Source organism: Daphnia pulicaria, chromosome 3 (assembly GCF_021234035.1).
Source record: "Daphnia pulicaria isolate SC F1-1A chromosome 3, SC_F0-13Bv2, whole genome shotgun sequence".
NCBI lineage: Eukaryota > Metazoa > Arthropoda > Branchiopoda > Diplostraca > Daphniidae > Daphnia > Daphnia pulicaria.
The window spans coordinates 8,506,018-8,525,545 of NC_060915.1; the positions used below are offsets into that span (position 1 = coordinate 8,506,018).

General features: G+C 44.9%; 1 protein-coding gene and 1 long non-coding RNA gene across 2 annotated transcripts in view; both read right to left on the bottom strand.

The window, feature by feature from the left end:
* Window positions 1–19,528, bottom strand: part of LOC124329250 — a 409,843-nt gene that overhangs the window by 28,977 nt on the left and 361,338 nt on the right. The gene's annotated exons all lie outside the window — the stretch shown is intronic.
* LOC124329036 (transcription factor btd-like) lies at window positions 182–4,689 on the bottom strand. The gene is made up of 2 exons (XM_046787968.1): window positions 4,524–4,689; window positions 182–4,451 (listed from the first exon to the last, which is right to left on the bottom strand). The coding sequence occupies exon 2, from the start codon at window positions 4,038–4,040 to the stop codon at window positions 1,710–1,712; it is 2,331 nt and encodes a 776-aa protein (XP_046643924.1). The 5' UTR covers window positions 4,041–4,451; window positions 4,524–4,689; the 3' UTR covers window positions 182–1,709.

The following is a 19,528-nucleotide window of genomic DNA, read 5'->3' on the forward strand; positions in this document are numbered from 1 at the left end:
ATGTTTTGGAAAAGGGGAGAGAGAGAAAAAGGAAGTTGTGTAATATTTCAGGTGTGTTTTGGGGTTAGGGGAGGGAATTTGACTGCGGCTCTTTATTTGTCTCTTCGTTAGCCGTGCGTCGGTGTTATTTGTTTGCTCTTTTTGTTTCTTCTCAAAATACGAATACAAATATATATATTTAATGTTTTGTTATTTTTTTTTTTTTTTTGAGGGGGGTAATACGAAATTTTGGGGGAGCACAAACGTAAGGGAAGAAAGTCTTGAAATGAGGTCACACGCAATGAATTACAGTTTACACACAGGAGAACGGGACTGAAGTGCAATAGTATAAGAGAGACTTACACAAGAATCATGAAAAGCAATGTCGCAACGGCGTTAATAAGGGGATATGACTAATATTATGCAATATACTAAGACAGACTTGAGATCCTTGTGAACGTGGCGATCAGTTGGAATTGATTCTCTTTTGTTTTTATCGGACATGTCCACGCGGACTGGGAAAGTGGAAATGTCGAAAGAAGAAATTGGGGAAAAAGGGTCGATGCTGGGTGTCATGAACGCCACATATTTTATGCTAAATTTATAAGAAATCTGTTAAGCGCTTTGTATCTGATTTCCCCCCTCTCACACCTCTTTCGCAAAACACGAGAGATATTTTAATTAATTAATGACAATAATTAAATAATCGCAGGCGATCCCAGACTGAATGAAACACATGGAACTGTAACCCGAAAAAAACAAAAACAAAAAGAAAATGGCAATTTCCTACTGGAATCGGTCAAACCAACGTTGAGAATAATTGTCCGCACTCACTACACTTAATGACTAGATGGCACTCACGAAATCCGGCGGGAGCGAAAGCTATTTTGAAATAACTATCCGCGACGACAAGGGAAATCAGCAAAGTGAATATCTCGAGGTGTAACTCGTTGCAGAAATTCAAAGAAAAACCAAAATCGAATACAAGATCAAAAATAACTTAAAAGCACACTTACATATATATATTATAATGACTTGGAGGCAATGACTTGAATAATTGAAGAAAAATAGTTGAAAGACTGAACGCTTGAAGCGTAGATTATACTAGACAACCTAGCGCTTATTTCATCCATTTTGTTAAAGCTGATTTTACCAAATTTTTATAAGACAATTTGACTTTGACATCGAATAGAATCTACTGTTATCGATAAATAAATTATGTTTTTTTAATAAATAGAGATATGATATATTATATTATGTAAATAAATGATTTTGAATCAAGTTTTCTCAATATAGTTACTTATTAGCTAACGATTATCAGGGTTGGATTGCCGATTTTTGCATACTGCTAATTGCCACCGATCGGCCTGACGACTAGATTTCCCATCGGGGAAATGTAGTGGAAACATGTGAAACACTTTAACTAACTCTACCAAAAAATGACAAAGGAATGTATAGACCAATCAAAAAAGGGACTAGACTGACTGACTGACAAGTCTGATTAGATTCGACAATAAAGAACGACTAGTCCTGAAATAATGACTGGGACACACAAGTGACTAGAACACGTACTCATCCACCCATAATTAAACGAAGCTGATTCAACTTCTTATATCATATGGTAATTCAAACGGGGTCAAAATGAAAACACACAAAAAAGACTAGCGACGAAATGAGACTAGAGAGAAACCCAAAAATAAGATAAAATGACACGACTAGATTTGGAATAATTACGTGGCTCCAGCCCTTAGCTGAGGCATCTGCAAGACGTGCATCTTCTCGTCGGAATTGACGGGCGTCATGACGCCACCGACGGGCGAAATGGGCGACGGTGACGACACGTGATGGTGCATGAAACCGCCGTAAGGTGAAGTCGATGACGAAGATGATGACGACGAGGAAGAGGAAGAAGAAGAAGATGTGGGCGACGACGTGGTCGACGACGATTTGTTGGAGTGGCTGAAATCTTGTACAACTCCGCCGGAACCGAAATTGTAGTTGGGCATCAAGAGCGACGAGCCGGAGAAAACCGCTGGATGGAAAGCGGATCGAACTGCTGCCGGGACGAAACCGGCCGACGGACCCAGATGTGTCGAGTTATTGGCAGCCACTGCCGGCCATGGTGGCGAGGGCTTTTCCTGGTTGTTGTTGTTGGTCATTCCGGCGGCGGCGGCGACGCCACCGGCGGACGCCATGGCCGATTTATTGGCGCCCTTGGCCGACAGGGAATTGGCCGGCCTGGGCTTGTGCCAGCGCCGATGGGATGCCAAATTGGCCGGGCAGTTGAAGACTTTGTCGCATTCCGGGCAGCGGTACTCGACGTGAACGATGCGCGGGCAGCGATGCTGGGCCAAGCCGAAGGCGTCGTCAAAGACAACTCGGCACAGCCGGCAGAGGTAGTCGCCGATGCGGTTGTCGATTTTGGCCAGCTCGGCCCGCGCCTCCTCGGTCACCTCGACAATGTTGAAGGCGGGATCGATGTCGCCGGGACGGACCACTAGGCCGTCTTCTCCCGGAACCATGGCCGGCATGTCGGCGGCGTCTCGGATGATGGTGCCCGAAACGGGCGAGATGAGCTCGTCGTCAAACGTCAACCGACGGACGGCTTTGCTGGACTTTTTACTGGCGCTGCCCGTCAGTCCTTTGGCCTTTTTGGCGCTGGCCGAATAGGAAGATGGTCCGTCTTCGACGCCATTCGTCGCTCCGGCGGTGGAAGGTGCCGATCGTTTTTTAGCTGCGGAGGAATTGCCGACGGAACGGACCGATTTGGACTGGCTGGGCAGTGCCGATGGATGGAAGACATCAGGCCGGCCATGTTGAGGTGATAATAGGAGCGAGTCCGTGCTGGCTGTCGTCGTTCCAGCTGCCGATTTCAAACTGAGATCCAGCAGCAATCCGTTCTCGTTTGATTGCTGCTGTTGTTTGGGTTGTTGCTGCTGCTGGCGGTGGTAGAGGACGGGCGACGGTGGCTGCCAGGTAGCCGACGCCGTCTGCTGTTGTTGACCGACGGCCTGTTCCAGCTGCTCCGACTGCGGCTTGGGAGTGAGCATGAGCGGGCTGACAGGTGAAGGGCACTGAGTGATGATACTGGGCACGAGCAGAGAGGCCAAGTGCGGGTACAGATGCGAGGGGTGATGAAGGGCCAGGTGGTGGTGGTGGTGGTGCCCTGACGGCTGCTGGTTGTGACCGCCAGGTGGCGCTGATGGCACTCCTGTCGACGCCTGATGATGCAACGACGCCGCTGGCTGGTGACTGGGCTGTTGCTGCTGCTGATGAAGATGATGCAGGCTGGCCAGAGGTAAGTACAACGGATGGTGGTGGTGATGGGGTTCGAGATTTTCACCTGGAGCGACGGCCACGGCGGCAGCGGCGGCCACGGCGGCGGCGTTGAGCGTCGTCATGAGCGCCGAGCGCTGCTGGTACCAGCGGAGTGCCGCCTCCAAGCAAAGGGCGGAAGACCTGGTTGCATTGGCAGGAGCCGCTTCTTCCGGTCGACTACTACCGCCGGCAGCAGCAGCACCTCCGGAAGTAGGTGAACCACCGGAAATGGCCGCATCAGGTGTCGGAAAAAGAAGCGACGAAGGAGAAGAATCCCCACAGTAGAAGGGTCCGCGACCTTTGCCAACCTTTGCCGATGGTTGCGTCAGACTAGTCACAGTCGGCAAGTCCTGCAGCAGTGGCAGCGCATCCGCCGCTTTCACGCCGGAAGCCGGAGGAGAAGGCGACGTCTCGGGTAGGGCTGGACGCCACACCTTGGCGCTCATCAGTCGACCCTGGCGTCGGAGTTGTTCCTTATCTCTGCCGGACGCTGGATGCTGGATGGGGAGAGCGGCCGGCATCAGAGACGGAGGAGGACCGGTGACCTCAACGGCCAGGTACGTCGAGCGACGGCTGGATGTCAAATCCAGCGGATCTTGTTCGCTCTCTTCCGGCGTGTCTTCGCTTTCCTCTTCGTCCAGCTGGTGGTGGCCGGCGTACTGGCCGGAATCGACATTCTCACCACCACCGCCGACCACCGAAAACAATTCGTCGTGACGTTTGACTAGAAATCCTCGCGGCATTTCTTTCGGAATTTTTGTTTTTGTTTTTCCGGTTGACCCGCCAAAATTCAAATGACTAGAATTTCCCGCAAAGCTTCGATTTTGACTAGATGAATCGAATTTCGCGTTGGTGACTAGGATGTGACTAGGATTTTCAAGACGGGCACAATCAAAATGACTAGGAAAACATGGGACTAGTAAAGAATAAGACGATGACTGGTGGTGATGTTGACTAGATATCGGCGATTGACGACAGGTGAGACTAGTTTTCAATTGATGATGACTTAGAAGTGGTGATTTAAAGTTGACTAGAGTTGATATAGATGACTAGACTAGACGAGAGATACGACAGACAGATAGACACTGCCAAATGTTTCAGACTAGAATTTGCAGTTGTTGACTTGATGGTCGACACACACACCAAACAGAAACCTAATCACGAAAACAAAACGTCATAAATATGCGTGTTGCGCATTAAATGATGATAATAAATGAGAGACTTACATATTTGGAATTCACATTTTAGGTCCGAGGCAATGGCGCCCGGGGATGAATGGCCAAAACACTTTTCCCCTTCCTTTTGATTTGATTTGATTAAATTAAGGTCGTTTCGAATTGGATGGAAGAGACGAAGGATCGCCAGAGCGCGCACGACGAGATCTGAGAGCCGACTGACTGACGTCCAAGAGTTGGCTGGCCTTTTTGAGCTGGACGACGGGCATCCCATCAGAGTGCCGCGATGTCAAGGTGTGCTGTGTTTCCCCTCCTCCTCTTTTTTTTTTTTTGATTAACCCCCCCTACCACCTCTACCACCCTGGGGCGAAATGCTCCTGCGGGTGCAGCCGGAGAGAGTCTGTCAAGGGCGGGGCGATAGAGACGCCCTTTGGATCCCACCTTTTGTTGGGCGACGTCGTTCCTACTCTGTAACCTCCCCACCCCCCAATGCTTACGCCACCCACCACCCACCGACTCCCTTCGCCTGTCGGTCGCCACACGGAGAGAGCGTCTCTATACGCGTGCACATGTCAGCATTTGGACTGTCCTGATTGGCGCCGCTCCGCCATCCAATCGAAAAGTAGGGATGTCGACGCTTGCAGCCGCTCGTACACCCCCACCATTTTCACCGGCGTCGGGCGGTTGCAGAGCCTCTCCCGCACCTAGCAACCGACGCCAGATAACCAACAGAGGAGGAAAAATATAAGCATCAGCTGATCACTCGAGACATTTTCTTGTATACGACGACGGAATAACTCGACACTCGTTCAATTCCTCCACTGATATTCATCGATTATTTAAAAAATAAAACGATTGATAATTTCCGCATTAAAATTCAAATTGAATTTTTGTTTTTGTAAAAAGCGATTACAGCGCCCGATGATGTTAATAATCAAAAAGGAAAATTGAACCAGAAAAGAGGGGGGGAAATGTGTGTGGGCTGTTGCTGACTCATTCTCCCCCCACCCGCCGACGTTCAACACAAAAAACGAAAGATAATAGTGCGACACGAGCCACACACACACACACGATAAGGGAGTGTGGACGAAAGCAAATATATATAAGCAGGGGAGGTGAATCAAAAAAGAAGCGAGGATTCAACTACGCCCCCCCCCCCTTCTCTCTCTCTATATTTTTTTTGTGGGATAAACTTAAAATATTCCCCCCCCCCCCCACCGACGCCACCGACGCTCATACCGACAGCCTGGCAACATGGCGTTACAGCGCTCGTTTTTTTTCTCTTCCATTCTCTTATCCATGTGGAAATACAAGACACACATTGTGTCTGTGGATGTCGACTGTATGTGCAGAAGAAGAGCAGATGTGAAGTCTGTCATGTGGGGGGACGTCGAGGGGTTCCCCCCCTCTCTCTCCCTCCTTTTTGTGTGTGTCGTTGTTTGGGTGATCGCGTGCCCTCATCCTCCCGTTCAGAGAGGGGGGGGACTGAAGAATAAAGAGGGGGGGATAGAGGGTTGATGGCGAGTGCCATGACAAAAGCCGCACAACAATCCACCCCTCTATACTGCTGGATGGATGGATGGAAGGCCCTATAGACAGGCTTATATATCCGGACCGCATCGGAACACCGTTCAGATGTTCACGGCAGCACATTCACTCTCTTTTCATTCCACTGCTCTTATAAAAACGTCAAAAAGGAGAAAAAAGCCATGCAGCAGCCAGCAACCCTCCCTCGTCCATTCTATTCGGCCTCTAATAAACAGCGCACTGGGCATATACACACGTTAATGGCGAAGTACTGGATACACTATATTCACTTGTAAAAAAGAGGAAAAAGTTGAAGAGGACTTTTGAATGAACGAGTGCTACGGTATGATACTATATGTAGCTTGAAAATGTATGTATGCATATGGTCGTGTCGACAACAGCTGCTCCTATTTGACGAAATAACAACACACATTCGCCGGCGGCGGTTATTTCATTTTTCCACATCCCAAAATAGAGTTTCAGTAAAAATCTATTCTCTCCTAATCATGTACTCTTAATTGATTACTCAATTGGATGATTTGACGAAGGGTTTCTATTAAATTATTTTGAATTTAGGAGTTGGACTAAATTAGGAGCTATAATATGAGTGGCGTCTGGAGGCGTATTAAACAGCCCCCTTGGAAGAAAACCCCCCCATCCCAAGACTCTACGGGGTGGACGGGAGAAACTTGAAAGGAAAGCGCCTCCCCTTTGCAGGAGCTCTCAAGGCGTTCGGGCTCCTGTCTCCGCCAATAGGCGACAGGAGGGGGCTTCTGTGTGTGATGCTACGCGACGCTATATCCTTCGGCATCCCGCCCGTCTTGCCTCAACCTTCTTTTTTCCTTGGAAAACTCAATTCCGTCGAGTTGCGTCGTCATCCAATCGGCGAACGCGGCGGCGCGGCTCCCAAGGAGCTGTGGAAATCTTTAGGCGAATTCCGACGCAGGGTATTGGTCAGGAGCCTCTCTGATTCCATCATCATTCCGTTATTAAGTTCCTTTCGTCTGTCTAGAAATAGCTGGATTGGCTGCTGGATGATACAACAGCGTCTCCTTGGCCAAGGCGTCGCGGCATCTTGAGAGTTGCACCAGCGAATCCCGCCAAGGAGCCTTGGATCAATTCTAACGTTGTGGATCATTTCCATTGGTTCAACTCAGTTCAACCGTTTGAATTTCAGATTTAATGAAGGGGCTGCTGAATTATCCGTTGGTGTGCTAATAATAGAGGCTTAAACCAATATTTGATTGTCGTCGGTTGTTAGGGAAACGAGCAGAATGCCGTTGGTCGGTCCGCAACGGTTTTCCACCCACCACCATCAACATCCATCGCAATAACAAAAGAAATAAACGGAAATAAAGCCCAGCCAGCATCAAAATGATCGTTGGGGCAGAAGCATCAGCATCCCTTATATTATCTTCTACATGTGTTGTGGGGGAGTAGTTTATTTTTGTTCGTATATGGGAGAGCGGGCGCGTGCAACAGTAGAGCTAATGCTTTGGCTGGTTATGATAATGGCCTGCTGCCAGCCGCATCTGCAAGCTGCATCCTCCCGTCTGATGGAATGACCGTTGCGGCAAGGTGCGAGCTCATTCGTCCAACGGAATCTGTGAGCGCCGAATATCCAAACCAACTGCGCCCGATCTGCCGTGAACAACAAACTCTACACGCATCTATATAGGTGGGTGGTGGGTGGGTGGGTGGGGGGATCAACAGCAGCAGCAGTCAGCATCAACGAGATAAATGATGGCAACAGCTGTCGTCCTCCTCAACAGCATCACTTGCGCATAGACGACTGGGTGGTTGGTGGGGGAATCAACAGGAGGGGTGGGCAGCGTGACTGTTATCCACCCTCTGGCGCCCCCTCCACCCCCGATTACAGACGTCCCTTTCCATCTCTCAATTCTCCTTCGTTATTTCTCTCTAGCTATAAAAAAACAAACAAAACAAATGACAAATCTAAAGGAATAATGCATAAATATGTCTAAGGCGACATACGCCAAAAGTCATTCCCCCCCAGCGATGGCTTATTGTATTCTTTTTTATGTATAAACTTCGTCATCTGCTTTTTTCCATCGGATTGTACATGGCGCACGAGCGCAGGATATAGAAGGTGGCGGAGGATTTATATTCATGGATTTCATGCCATATGTGCGCATTTGACTGGGGAGTCTCAGCTATACAAATGGCTGTCTCTCCTTATTTTTGGGGGTGGTTGTTGTTGTTGTTGTTGTTAACCTCCTGGCGAATCGCGACCGCTGTGCTGGCATGCGCACGTACTACTTCCCGAAACCTGTCGGAAAAGTGCAGCTGCTCTTCTACCAAGCAGCAGTCTCAGCGTATTATTAAAATATGCTGGTACAGAAAAACGAAACAAGCTGCTACTGCTGCTGGTGCACAGCACACATCAGCTGATTAGGAAGCTCTCCAAATGTTCATGCCGATGCTCCTGCATGTCGCCTATATTAACGGCTTCGACCCTCATTTTCATCGGTGACGTGTATTAGCCACCCAACCAAAAAATGGTGAGCTATTAATGTCAAAGACCTCAAACGGTTGCACTTGAAAAGCTAACATGCATCGATATATATAGGGGCATATTTATAGAAACCCGAAAGGTGGTGATATTCTTGTTATCTGACGGCATTTCATCCCGTTTGGGTTTTGAAAATGATGTAAGCACAGCTGCTAGTGTTGCATATAGTTAGTGGTATCAGGAACAATCTGCTCCATTTTTTGGTTTAAATGATGGAAGAAGGTTTCATTATCATACAAATATATAAGTTGGGTTTTGTTGAGCTTTTATTTGATAGTATTATGACATGTAGAAGAAGAAATAGATGTAGACCAGAATTCCATCACTGGCTGGGAATAGAAGTTGGCTGTCGATTCACTTCAATCTATATAACAATGAGAACAACGGCCACCGAGACCATCAAGTTGATCATTAACTGTTGTGGTATATAACGATGATGCTGCTGGTTCTCTCTCGAGAGAAGAGGCTATCTAAAAATGTGATAGATATCCTCAATTGCTCTAGAGTTATCGTCAAGATCAAACGGCCATCATTCACCACATGCAGACCTCCATAAAAGACAGAAATTGAAAGGCAGCACAGCGTTACTATCCAGGATATGGATAGTCCCCCACATATAGGCGCTAACGTATTAAACAGTCTTATCAGATAAAATTGTTGCTGCTGCTGTGTATCAAGTGAACTGTGCCATAGTCGCTTTTCGACTGCTATGGCGGGATATACTCCACCCTTGAGCCGGCAGCAGTGCAATGTTCGTTATAGACTGTTGCAACAGCAACAATATATAATATCATATCATAGTAAGAGACCTCTACAATAGGCACGAAATAACCCGCATCGTCGTACATCGACTATTATAGATTCTGCCCAGACGAGCAGCAGCCCCGCATCGATGGTACCGCCGTTCGTCTATAGCTATACACAACAGGCGTCGCCTGTATTATAAGCAATTATCTCAGAGAGTCGTGTATTTATTGCATCCGCATATAGTAGTAGTAGACTGTATAATCCTCGATCGGAAAAGATTGGAAGGCTTGCTTCCATTTCAGTTCAAACGAGATCGGTTCGTGATAAAAATGCTAAAAATGTATGAAATATAGATTGTTATAGTTGTTTGGCATAAATTGACGTCAGAATAATCACAGGAGTTTGTTCCACGACTGTTATGAACAACATTCCCGGCCTACCCATCTGCCTTTGCCGTTATATGTAAGGATTGTAAACTCAACCGCTCATAATCCTTTAAGATGCTAAAACCGCTTTCAACTTGAAGAGTATTGATAGTTATACAATGTCTTACTATGGATTCATTTCACACCATCAGAGTTAAAACAAAACTGAGACAGAAGTTAAACTGAGGGGAGGGAAACACGTGTGGTGGATGGTACGTACACCACAGCAGGTACACACAGTCATTCGATCAATACATACACACACACACTCTACGTAGCGCATGTAATAAAAATCACGGAAATCCTAGAAAAGAAAAAGAGAAATTCTAGAAAATATGAGAGGAAAAACACGACAAGAAAATGCCGAACCGAAAAAATTCGAGCAGCCATCAAAAGTATTCGGAAATACATAACAAAAAAGGGGAAGTAGAAACGGGGGATTAGATAAGCAAACGGTGTCAGCAGAGTACATATGGAGAGGGGGGTGCTGATGGTAATATGCTCGTGCCGGATTCCAGTGCACCTGGTTATTTTATATATATTATTCAGGTTTGAGAGAGAGGGTCGGTTTGCTGCTGGTAACCCACACGTCATTTCACTTCCGAAATCCTACACAAACCGGAGACAACCTTCTCTCTCGTCTCCTTTTCCCCCGCTCTTAAGCAGTTGATTCCCCCCCCCCCCTTCCATTTAGCTCCCCCCTTGCAGCACCTTGAGGCCACTCAATGATGATGGCGTAATATTAAACAAAAAAAAATTAGCTATTAACTATTGTACGATAGTTATACAAGAATAAAACTACATTAATTAATTATCGACATGTGTCAACCCAATTAGAGTTATATAGGCCCATGGGCATAATAGTAATAATGTTATGTCATGTGTACAAGTAATGTTCTATTAGCCTAGGCTTTACAATGAATAACCATTTCTTTCAGAAAGTATATTGCAAAGGTGATTTCTGGAAAAACATGCGGAAACATGTGGTTGCACGTGAATGGTAATGAACAAGGTATTCGTTGTTGTTGTGTGTGAGAGCTGTGATAGCGGATATACAATACTTCCCCGTATTGCATACAGTTCTTTTCAGGCTACTTGATGTACACAGGATAGCTGAGGTCGGCGCACCTCAAGTTATTATCATACGGGTTCCTTCCGCAATGGGAAACGGAAACAAATATTATTATACACGTTTGTTTTCGCTCCTTCTTTTTTTACTTCCTTTCTTTTTTGTTCCCAGTAGAACATCACAATTTTTAAAATAACTAGGCCTAAACAATTGTTTAAGGGTAAGATGATGTTGAGTGACGGGACCGGAACTATAAACTTATACCTTACATTGTCTGTGATTTCCGCTATTTCACGAAATGTGTAAATTGGAAAGAGCCCGGGTCTTATGTGATAGAACGCGGATCATTGTTTCTGAGAATAATATTCGAATTTTGTATTGGAGGAAAAATGTAAAGATTTACAGCTATAAAAACTAATTCACTATTATTTAATGTTATATTTAGATTGTACGGCTGTTCATTCGTGAAATTTTAATTAAGCCACTCCGCATCGCTGTTTGACAGTCACCATGAGCAAATAGCTTTTTCTTGTTTACTCGTTATAAACGTATGTGTTTCTGCAATAAATGGAAATATTTTCATAGATTTCCAGGAACTTTTCCTCGATCCAGCCTTTCTCTACACTTATACTTTTTTCATGCCCGCTCGCTTGTTGCCCTGTCAAATCTGATGGGAGAAATAAAGACGTGTTATTCCTGCATATCAACCAAGTTTTTAACAGCAATTCTTGAGTGACGTACTATACGGTGTCTAACATTCTGTGCATGCAAAAGCTGAGCTATATATCGCGCGACTGCATCCGAGCCCTGACTTGTCAACCGTGTTACGCCCTGCACGACATGATCATTAGACATATCCTACGCGCGATGAAACATGCAGAACGATACACACCATATAGCCTATATCCTATATGCAGCACACAATATAGATATTGCCATTCTGCTCATAACGCCAGCACAAGTTTCACTGGGGGGGTGAAGAAGTTTCTCTCTGCTGGATGATCCTGGACAGCATCGGGGCTCATGTAGCTGTTGCTGGACATTGTGTGTCAAGGGGGGGGGGGGAGGAGTGACGGGAATTACGTTCGAGAAATAGATGGTCGAATCATTAGCAAACTCTTATCGACGATGCGTCACGCCGTCGCCCAGGTAACTCTATACCCCATCGGTGCCAGTGGGCGCCGCCCGGCACAGATGCTGACGCGTACGGCCACCACCACCATCACCACGATGATGGGGCGCCCAACTGATGGCAGATGATCTCAATTGTCGTATATCTTCCAACAGCAGCACTCGGCTGTGTGTACCTTGGCTTCATCGACGTCTCGTTTTACTTTGGTGCGCCATTGTTATGGATGGAGTGAGCGAGAGAGAGAGAGAGAGAAAAAAGATGATGAGCCAACATACTTGGCAGATCATTTTACTTTTTGGTTCTGACGGCGGCTTTTCACATCCTCCGATGTCAGCCCATCAGCACCTCATCATCGCCAGAGTAATTGTTATGGCCGCCTTTTACACAACATCACGGCCGCGCACGGAGCCTATTATAGCATTATTATGGGCCGTAATCACCTGACATTGTTTGCCGCACTCTTTGACGTCCTCATCTTATTGTGCCATGTTGTATTAGTGGGAAGAAAAATCACTAGACCAATCATGCGTGTGTGTGTTTGGTAGAAATGTCTTCGTTTGGAATCAAAGACAATAAAAGACAAAAAGCTTGTACGGTCGAACAATGGCAATGCCGGTGCTAATGAAGCTGATCAGTTAGTCTGTGTACGTGTATCGAGATTCTAGACTTTTGTGTAAATATTCCATGGCTGGCGACAGTATAATTTAAAATTGGTGGATGATAAGCAGGCGTCTATTAGTATTTCAGTGTACGACGCAATGTAAAACGACGTAGTAGTAGACGGGTGCAAGATTACGCCAGTAGACCGTTGGAAAATGTAGCATCTGTTTGCCCACCTGACGTCCAAAAGGCTCATTCATCACGATGTCAAAACCTTATCCATGGGCAACCTTTACTTTTTTTTAAAAAAGCACCTATATTCAAATAGATGCGCAGGCTGGGCCTTATCTCTCTATTTCGTCATGATCAAGGAGACCACTGAATTATCACGCGTCTGTATTATATGAACCATTTTTCACAGTTGCTATCCAGGGCAGCCCTCTTTTAATCCAGGTTTGGCTACATAGACCGCAGACTTGACGTACCACAGTGAGGAATAGAAGTTTGTTTAATGATGTACATTCTTTTGATCTTGTTGTCGGATGTTGGATTGCTGATTTCTATGTAGAACGAGAGAAACGTGATTAATCGTCAACAATGACTTCACGTGCCCGCCATGTAATAAACTGTAAAAGAGTTGAAGTGAAAATCCGAACTTAATTGTAATAGAAATTATGCGGTTGACGGCACATTTCCCTCTTGAAGTGACAAATATAAATGTCTAGGTTGATTGGTGACCAAATGGTGACTCGTAAGTCTTTCTATGGTGACACTTGACAAGGTGCAACACGTCGTTTTCTTATATTCCCCTATCCCTCCTTATCTCTTATTTTTACTATATATAGTGATGATGGTCAACCACAGACGACCGACTTTTCCTATATAGACCGGTCAAAAGATATATCTGGTGGACGCGGACTGTACCGCACAAATGGTATAGGCTGGCAGGCTCTGAAATCTTTTTTTCCTTTTCCCCCGTTGATCTTTTATTCGCCGCCTAATGAGGCCCTTTTTCGAGTGGCAGTCCAAGCCCGAATGAGGGTCTGCTGCTGTGGCGCACCATTTTTCTCTCTCTCTCTAGCGGCTTGAGAGAGCGAAAAAACCTTAGCCAATTAGACTCCAGGAAAAGCCTGGACGGCCCATCACCTCGCGCGGATGATGAGCATCACGCAGTTTTGACATACAAAATTGCTCGGTATATAGACGTCTGGTTGATGTAATGAGGACCTTTTTTCGTTCCCATAGCCTCTCCCATGTGCTGCCAGGCGCGTTTCCGACCACATCACTACCAGCATCATCAACGCTCTTCTATAATGGCGATCGTTTTGGCATTGGTGAACGCATCAGAGTGGATGAGCAAAGGGGGGAGTGATTTAAGCTACTTTATGATTTCTATTTCGGCTACTTTTCTTTTGGGTTGTCGCCTTATTCAGCGTTCGACGCATAACTTTTATTGCAAGAATGTGCACTGAAGCGTGAACGGTCAATGTGTCATCACACAAGTGGGTATATGCGCTGTCCGTTATTCCAGTTCCAGCAAGGCAACGGAACGCAATAGCAGCGAGGTCATTATCCATTTGTTTCTTATATAACCTATCAAACAATTGACACAATAAGAAAACGCAATGACAGCTATTAGCCGAGATTGAATTGCAGAAGAGTATTTTTCCAATAAATCGACACCCAACCAAGACCAAAGTGGCTTTTGTATACCTAGCTTACACAAGTTCATTTACTTACAGAATAACTATATTGGAGGATAGCAATAGCCCGAAACATACCCGAGAACAGCATATGTGAGCCTGGCTGCCTAGGGGATACATTGGCATACCGCATACCATTAGCAATCCGAGTCTGCCCGTGTGCGCTAATGATGTTCCAGCACGCCAGGGAACCACAGAATGTGTAACCTATATGCTAAGTCCTATGCTATAACACACTAGTAAATGTCACAGTGCCGCGTATAAATAAATTCTATTTATACAGACCTTCCGGATCTATACGCTAATTTATACTAAGAATAACTTAAATTTGCTTTCACGGAAAAGTGTAGATAAGGTGTGCAGCAGATGTTGAAAGTTTGTGCGTCTGACCTTTCATAATTTCAATATCAAACTGAACTCTCTCAATACTACTCATTCGAGTAATTTTTTAATTAGGCCTAGTTGATGTAACGAATTTGAGGCCCACATTTCGTTTTATATGCCCTTATTTAATAACCGACAATACCCTGCTGTATGTTTATACAATAAGGAAGGATGATGGGGAGGTAGTAGATTCCGAATGAATTGAACTTGTTCGGATAAGAGAGATTATACAGTTTTCCTTCAATCTCTCAAAGAGAGATATCAAAGAGTTTCGAATCACGAAGGCATCAGCAAATCCTCGGAAATCTCTGTCCGCATTTGAAAAAGAAACCTTTCACGAGCACAAGTTTAACTGGTAGGTACATCCCTTGGCTATAAAATAAGAGTCCACCACAATATGAATAACCTAATCAAGTCTTTCTTTTGTCATCACACACGATAAGCTGCTATTGCTTTCCAATCAAATGCAATGCATTGTGTACATTTATGGCAATAAGGTCTTTCAAGGCAACTGGTGGAGACCGTTGGTTTTTCAGACTCCACAACCTTTGCATCATGGCTCCTATTGGTTCCTATCTGACGATCGATTGAAATGACAATAGATGGATCGCGTCTTTAAACCTTTGACGTCGACGTCGACGTGCGTTGACTTATATGCGTGGCCACGTAAGAGTCCAGACTATTCCTGTTTGTATTAGTAGACTATACATAAGCGGGGGAAAATAAAAAGGAAAAACCAATTACGCACAATCCTGTGTTGAATGCCACAATTGCTTCAGCTTCTCTTTCTTTTGATGCTCGGCTGCAATATTAAGTTCAGGCTCTCTGTTTAGGCCTGAACGCCGCGAATTTGAATAGGCCTACAGCATGCATCCCCCTTCCCGGCGTAGTACATAATAGCGCCATGTAATCATGAAGAATTGGTACAGAGGCGGATCTAATCGGGATTAAGTTGATGGCGCACGTGTCAAGGGTACACATGCTGGAGCACTACGCACGACAAACTCATCCGTGCAGTTATTAAAATATTCCAATAACGTAACAACTACTTTTTGCGATTCATACGTCATAAGGTGTAGTAAAACTAAGGTCAAAATGTTTTTGTTTTCAAATTTGCGCGGTGACCACCCTGCCTCCTATTTTTCTCACCCATCCCTCTGTACCTTCTCAGCCGCCATCATGGATTTCCATCCCGCAGAAAGAACCTTGGGGATGGGAGAGAAATTAGGTTTTTTCGTTCTCTACCTTTTCACGAAAAAGGTGTATCAAACCTAATTTGCATATTTTGGTACAGTTCCTGTACAAAACATAATCGTTGTAGGAAAACAAATCTGGGCTTCATACCTTTTTAAAATTATTTTTACATGTTAATTGCGTTTTTTCATTATTTGATTTTCTCTCATTATTTTTTGCTTGAAACACATGTTGTCTATTTTCAAATTGTCAGGATCGTTTTGGCTTAATTAGAAAACTTCGATGATAAAGAATACGCAGAAGTCAATCAAGTCATGATCCACGAAAAGAGAATTCTAGGAAAGGTGAATTTTCAGGGTTTTTTTAAAAACTATAACTCTCCTTAATATCACCTTGATATACTTCCGTACATTTCTGCTAGGCAATAGGAACATGCGTACGCTGGGCGACAAAGCACACTGCGTAAAAAAAGTACGGTAGTTGTACCAGTAAAAGATCTATACAGAGAATAGAAGACCTGTATGTAGTTGTGTGCTATACTCATGTAACCCGCCTGTATGTATGTGACCGATGACTATAAGTTTGAGTGATCTGGTCTCATCCGTGGGTCTATAGGGGCCTCAGAGGACGCATGCAACGAAGCGAGAATCCAGTGGAGCCGAATGTTACTAGGCGAAATCCAGTGCTACGTTATGCGAGCGGCCCGTGTCTAGCTCTCTCGTCGATGTATAACGAGCATTCGACCATTTTTAATCTTTTCAATCGCCTACATTATATTCAGAGGTAGGACGATGTCAAACAGACACTAGTATATAACATGGAGCCCATAGTGACCAATGGAACTATGCAATGCAGCTTAAACTCAAACTGATTTCAAGGTAAAAACGGCCCAATTTCAAATCGTACTACAAAAATTGGGTTTCATTCCGCGGTAATAATTCCTCATAAATGCTTAATGATTTGTGCTCAACAGTTTTTAAAAGCCACTGAGTATTTCTGTCACATTTCGGTTCATCAATCACGAGTGGTAATGTACTAATGTATATGTGTGAGCCTGCGGGCTATAACCCGATGAACTGGTTCTATTCGTCGACGTGATTTTTTCACGATGACATGTTTCCCAGCATGTTTTTTTTTTTCATTCTGCCTGGTGGCACTGATGAAGAAGCCAATCTACCATGTGGAGATAACTGGGGGCTGACAATCGTTCCCTAGCACCGGCCGCGGCGGCGTGGGCAAATCGAGACGCTCGGATTTGATGAGCTGAACTGATGATCAAGTCATCAGTTCACAGGCAGCGCATCATCACGCTCCATGAAACTGCCTGAGGCTGGTGATGGGATATGCCGCACGCGGTAAGTTTATTACTCGCGCCCAGCCAGCCGAAAAAGAAGATGAGAACGCACGGCAGCAGCAGAGGAGATCAACCCAATCAAAAGAAAACTCTAAAAGACCCTGAACAGGAAAAAGATGAGACCGGCAGAGCAAAATATTCCCGGCGCGTGTACATGTGTTTGCTGCTCCAGCACACACAAAGGATCGCCAGCGAATCAAATGCAGCAGCAGCATAGCAAATAGTTGCTGGCTCCTACCTTGTTTTCTATATACCTACAATCCTCTCTTTTAAGTTTCTGTTAGACTTTCTTTCTATTTCCCCCCCAGCATCTCTTGCATGTGTACGAGGAATCGGGGGGTGGGGTGTGTGGATGCGACAAGAGAACATTTTCAATTAGGGACATTCCGATTCGGCGGCTGGCTCTCACCAGGGTTCAACCAACCAATTACACAGCGCACATACATGTATATATGAAGCTAGCTCCTCCGCCGTCGTGTGTATTATATACCTGTCGTCAAACGACATAGCCCGTCCCGCATGCCGAATAAATAACACGCAACAAGTCAATATGTATAGCGTGCGCGCAGCGCCCCAGATGGAGAGCAGCAGCACATGCACCAGTAAGCCACGCCAACTATGACGGGTATTCAGTATTGACTATTGAGTGCATTTCAGTTATAAACAAGTGTGTTGCTATTGAAAGCGGCAGCCGACAATTCCTTTTTTCTTAGGTCGCGTTGTCGACTCTCAAATATCGACGTTAAATCTAATGTCAGTCAATAATATACTTGCAGATTTTAATTGACGTTTGATGAATTACCGAGATATTCATGCACCGGCTTTTTAGGAAATATCATTTCAATTTATTATAAAACACTTTTTAGACCGGTACATATATCGGTGTGTGTGTCGACTGCCGTGCTTTATGAATTGATAAGTTTTTTATAGGCGCAATCCAGAATCATGTAAGCTTATTTATGTACGATCAACTTCGTTGTATTGTTGTACGTGCAGACTTTCGGACCGCACCGACGACGCCACTTTCCGATGCAGAAATAAAGACCTTGGTTTTCTTTCCATTCCATTTACGAGGCCTACATACACACATCCAGAGAGTGGCTTATTGATTATTCATGTTTGACGATGAAAGATTGAATAATCTACCCTCGTTATACCCTCGACTCTGTGCTGTGCCGACTCAATCCCCCCTAGCAGAGTGGAAAAGAAAGGGATTTGTCCGCAACATTGCTGCCGCTTTGCTTGCTGCTTTTCTTTATTCCTTAATATACATCGGATGTCGTCTTTTTTCTATGCATATTTAAACTCAGCAGCACAGGATAGATCTGTAAAACGCTGAAGCTTGAGCGGAGATAGCCGCCGCGGTCCCAGTGCATAGCGTCTGGGGAGTGAGTGGGGCTTCATATAGGCAACAGGCAGTTCGACAGCACCTACACGACGACGCTGACCCTGCATGATGATGTCGGGATTCGTTGGATCGACGGGGACTCAGTTTCTCTCTGTGTGTCTATAATGCAGCAGCAGCAGAGAGATCCTAGAAGGATATATATACAGCGGAGCTTGAGCCCACCTCCCTAAGGAGTCAATATAGATACAAGTACAAAGGCGGAATAGCACACCACCCACATGGGCACAAACATTCATGATCCAACTTTCATCCAAGTCCATCGTGCTGTGGCCGACACACTGGAAACTCGCCAGTGCTCCGGCAAGTCCAGCAACAGCTTTATACAGTCACGCCGATGCATTTGAATGCTCAGGTACTATATAATCAAATCACAATTTGTAAAATATGCAAAATGGATATAACAGCAAAAAAATTCAGATTTTGAGAACATACGTAAGCACACATGTCGTCGTCGAGGACAATACGCATATATACATTTAACTCCTATTTTTAAAAATGTGGGCGGACAACGCATGTGCACGTATATGCACGTACGCGCACGGTACATATGCTACAGTTTATATGATTCGGCGATATAGTAGAGAGAAGCTGTAGACTATACAAGATACTGCGATTAGAAGCTGGTTGACTGCCTGTTGCCAAAGGACGGGCAACAGAGCTCACTTTGGCTGCTGTGCTGAGCTTCTCTTTTTATAGACGATAAAAAGGGGAGAAAAAAAATGAATAATTGTATGACAGCTAGCTAGCTCGTTAAAAACATATAAACGAGATAAAATGAAGAAAAATAAACAGTTGAATGGATCATATACAGGAATAACCAGCCAACAAACATTCTCACAAATAACATGTGATTTCTTCACTCTTGTTTGCCAGTATAGTTGCTATTTGGAGAGAGTTTTTAAAAGACAAAGAGAATTTTTAAACTGTTTTATTTACACATAATAATATCCTGTTTTTAATGATCTTATTTTTATCAAGTA

Bases quoted from the DNA above. Each gene is read 5' to 3' on its own strand.
- LOC124329036 (XM_046787968.1), bottom strand. From the start codon at position 4,040: ATGCCGCGAGGATTTCTAGTCAAACGTCACGACGAATTGTTTTCGGTG.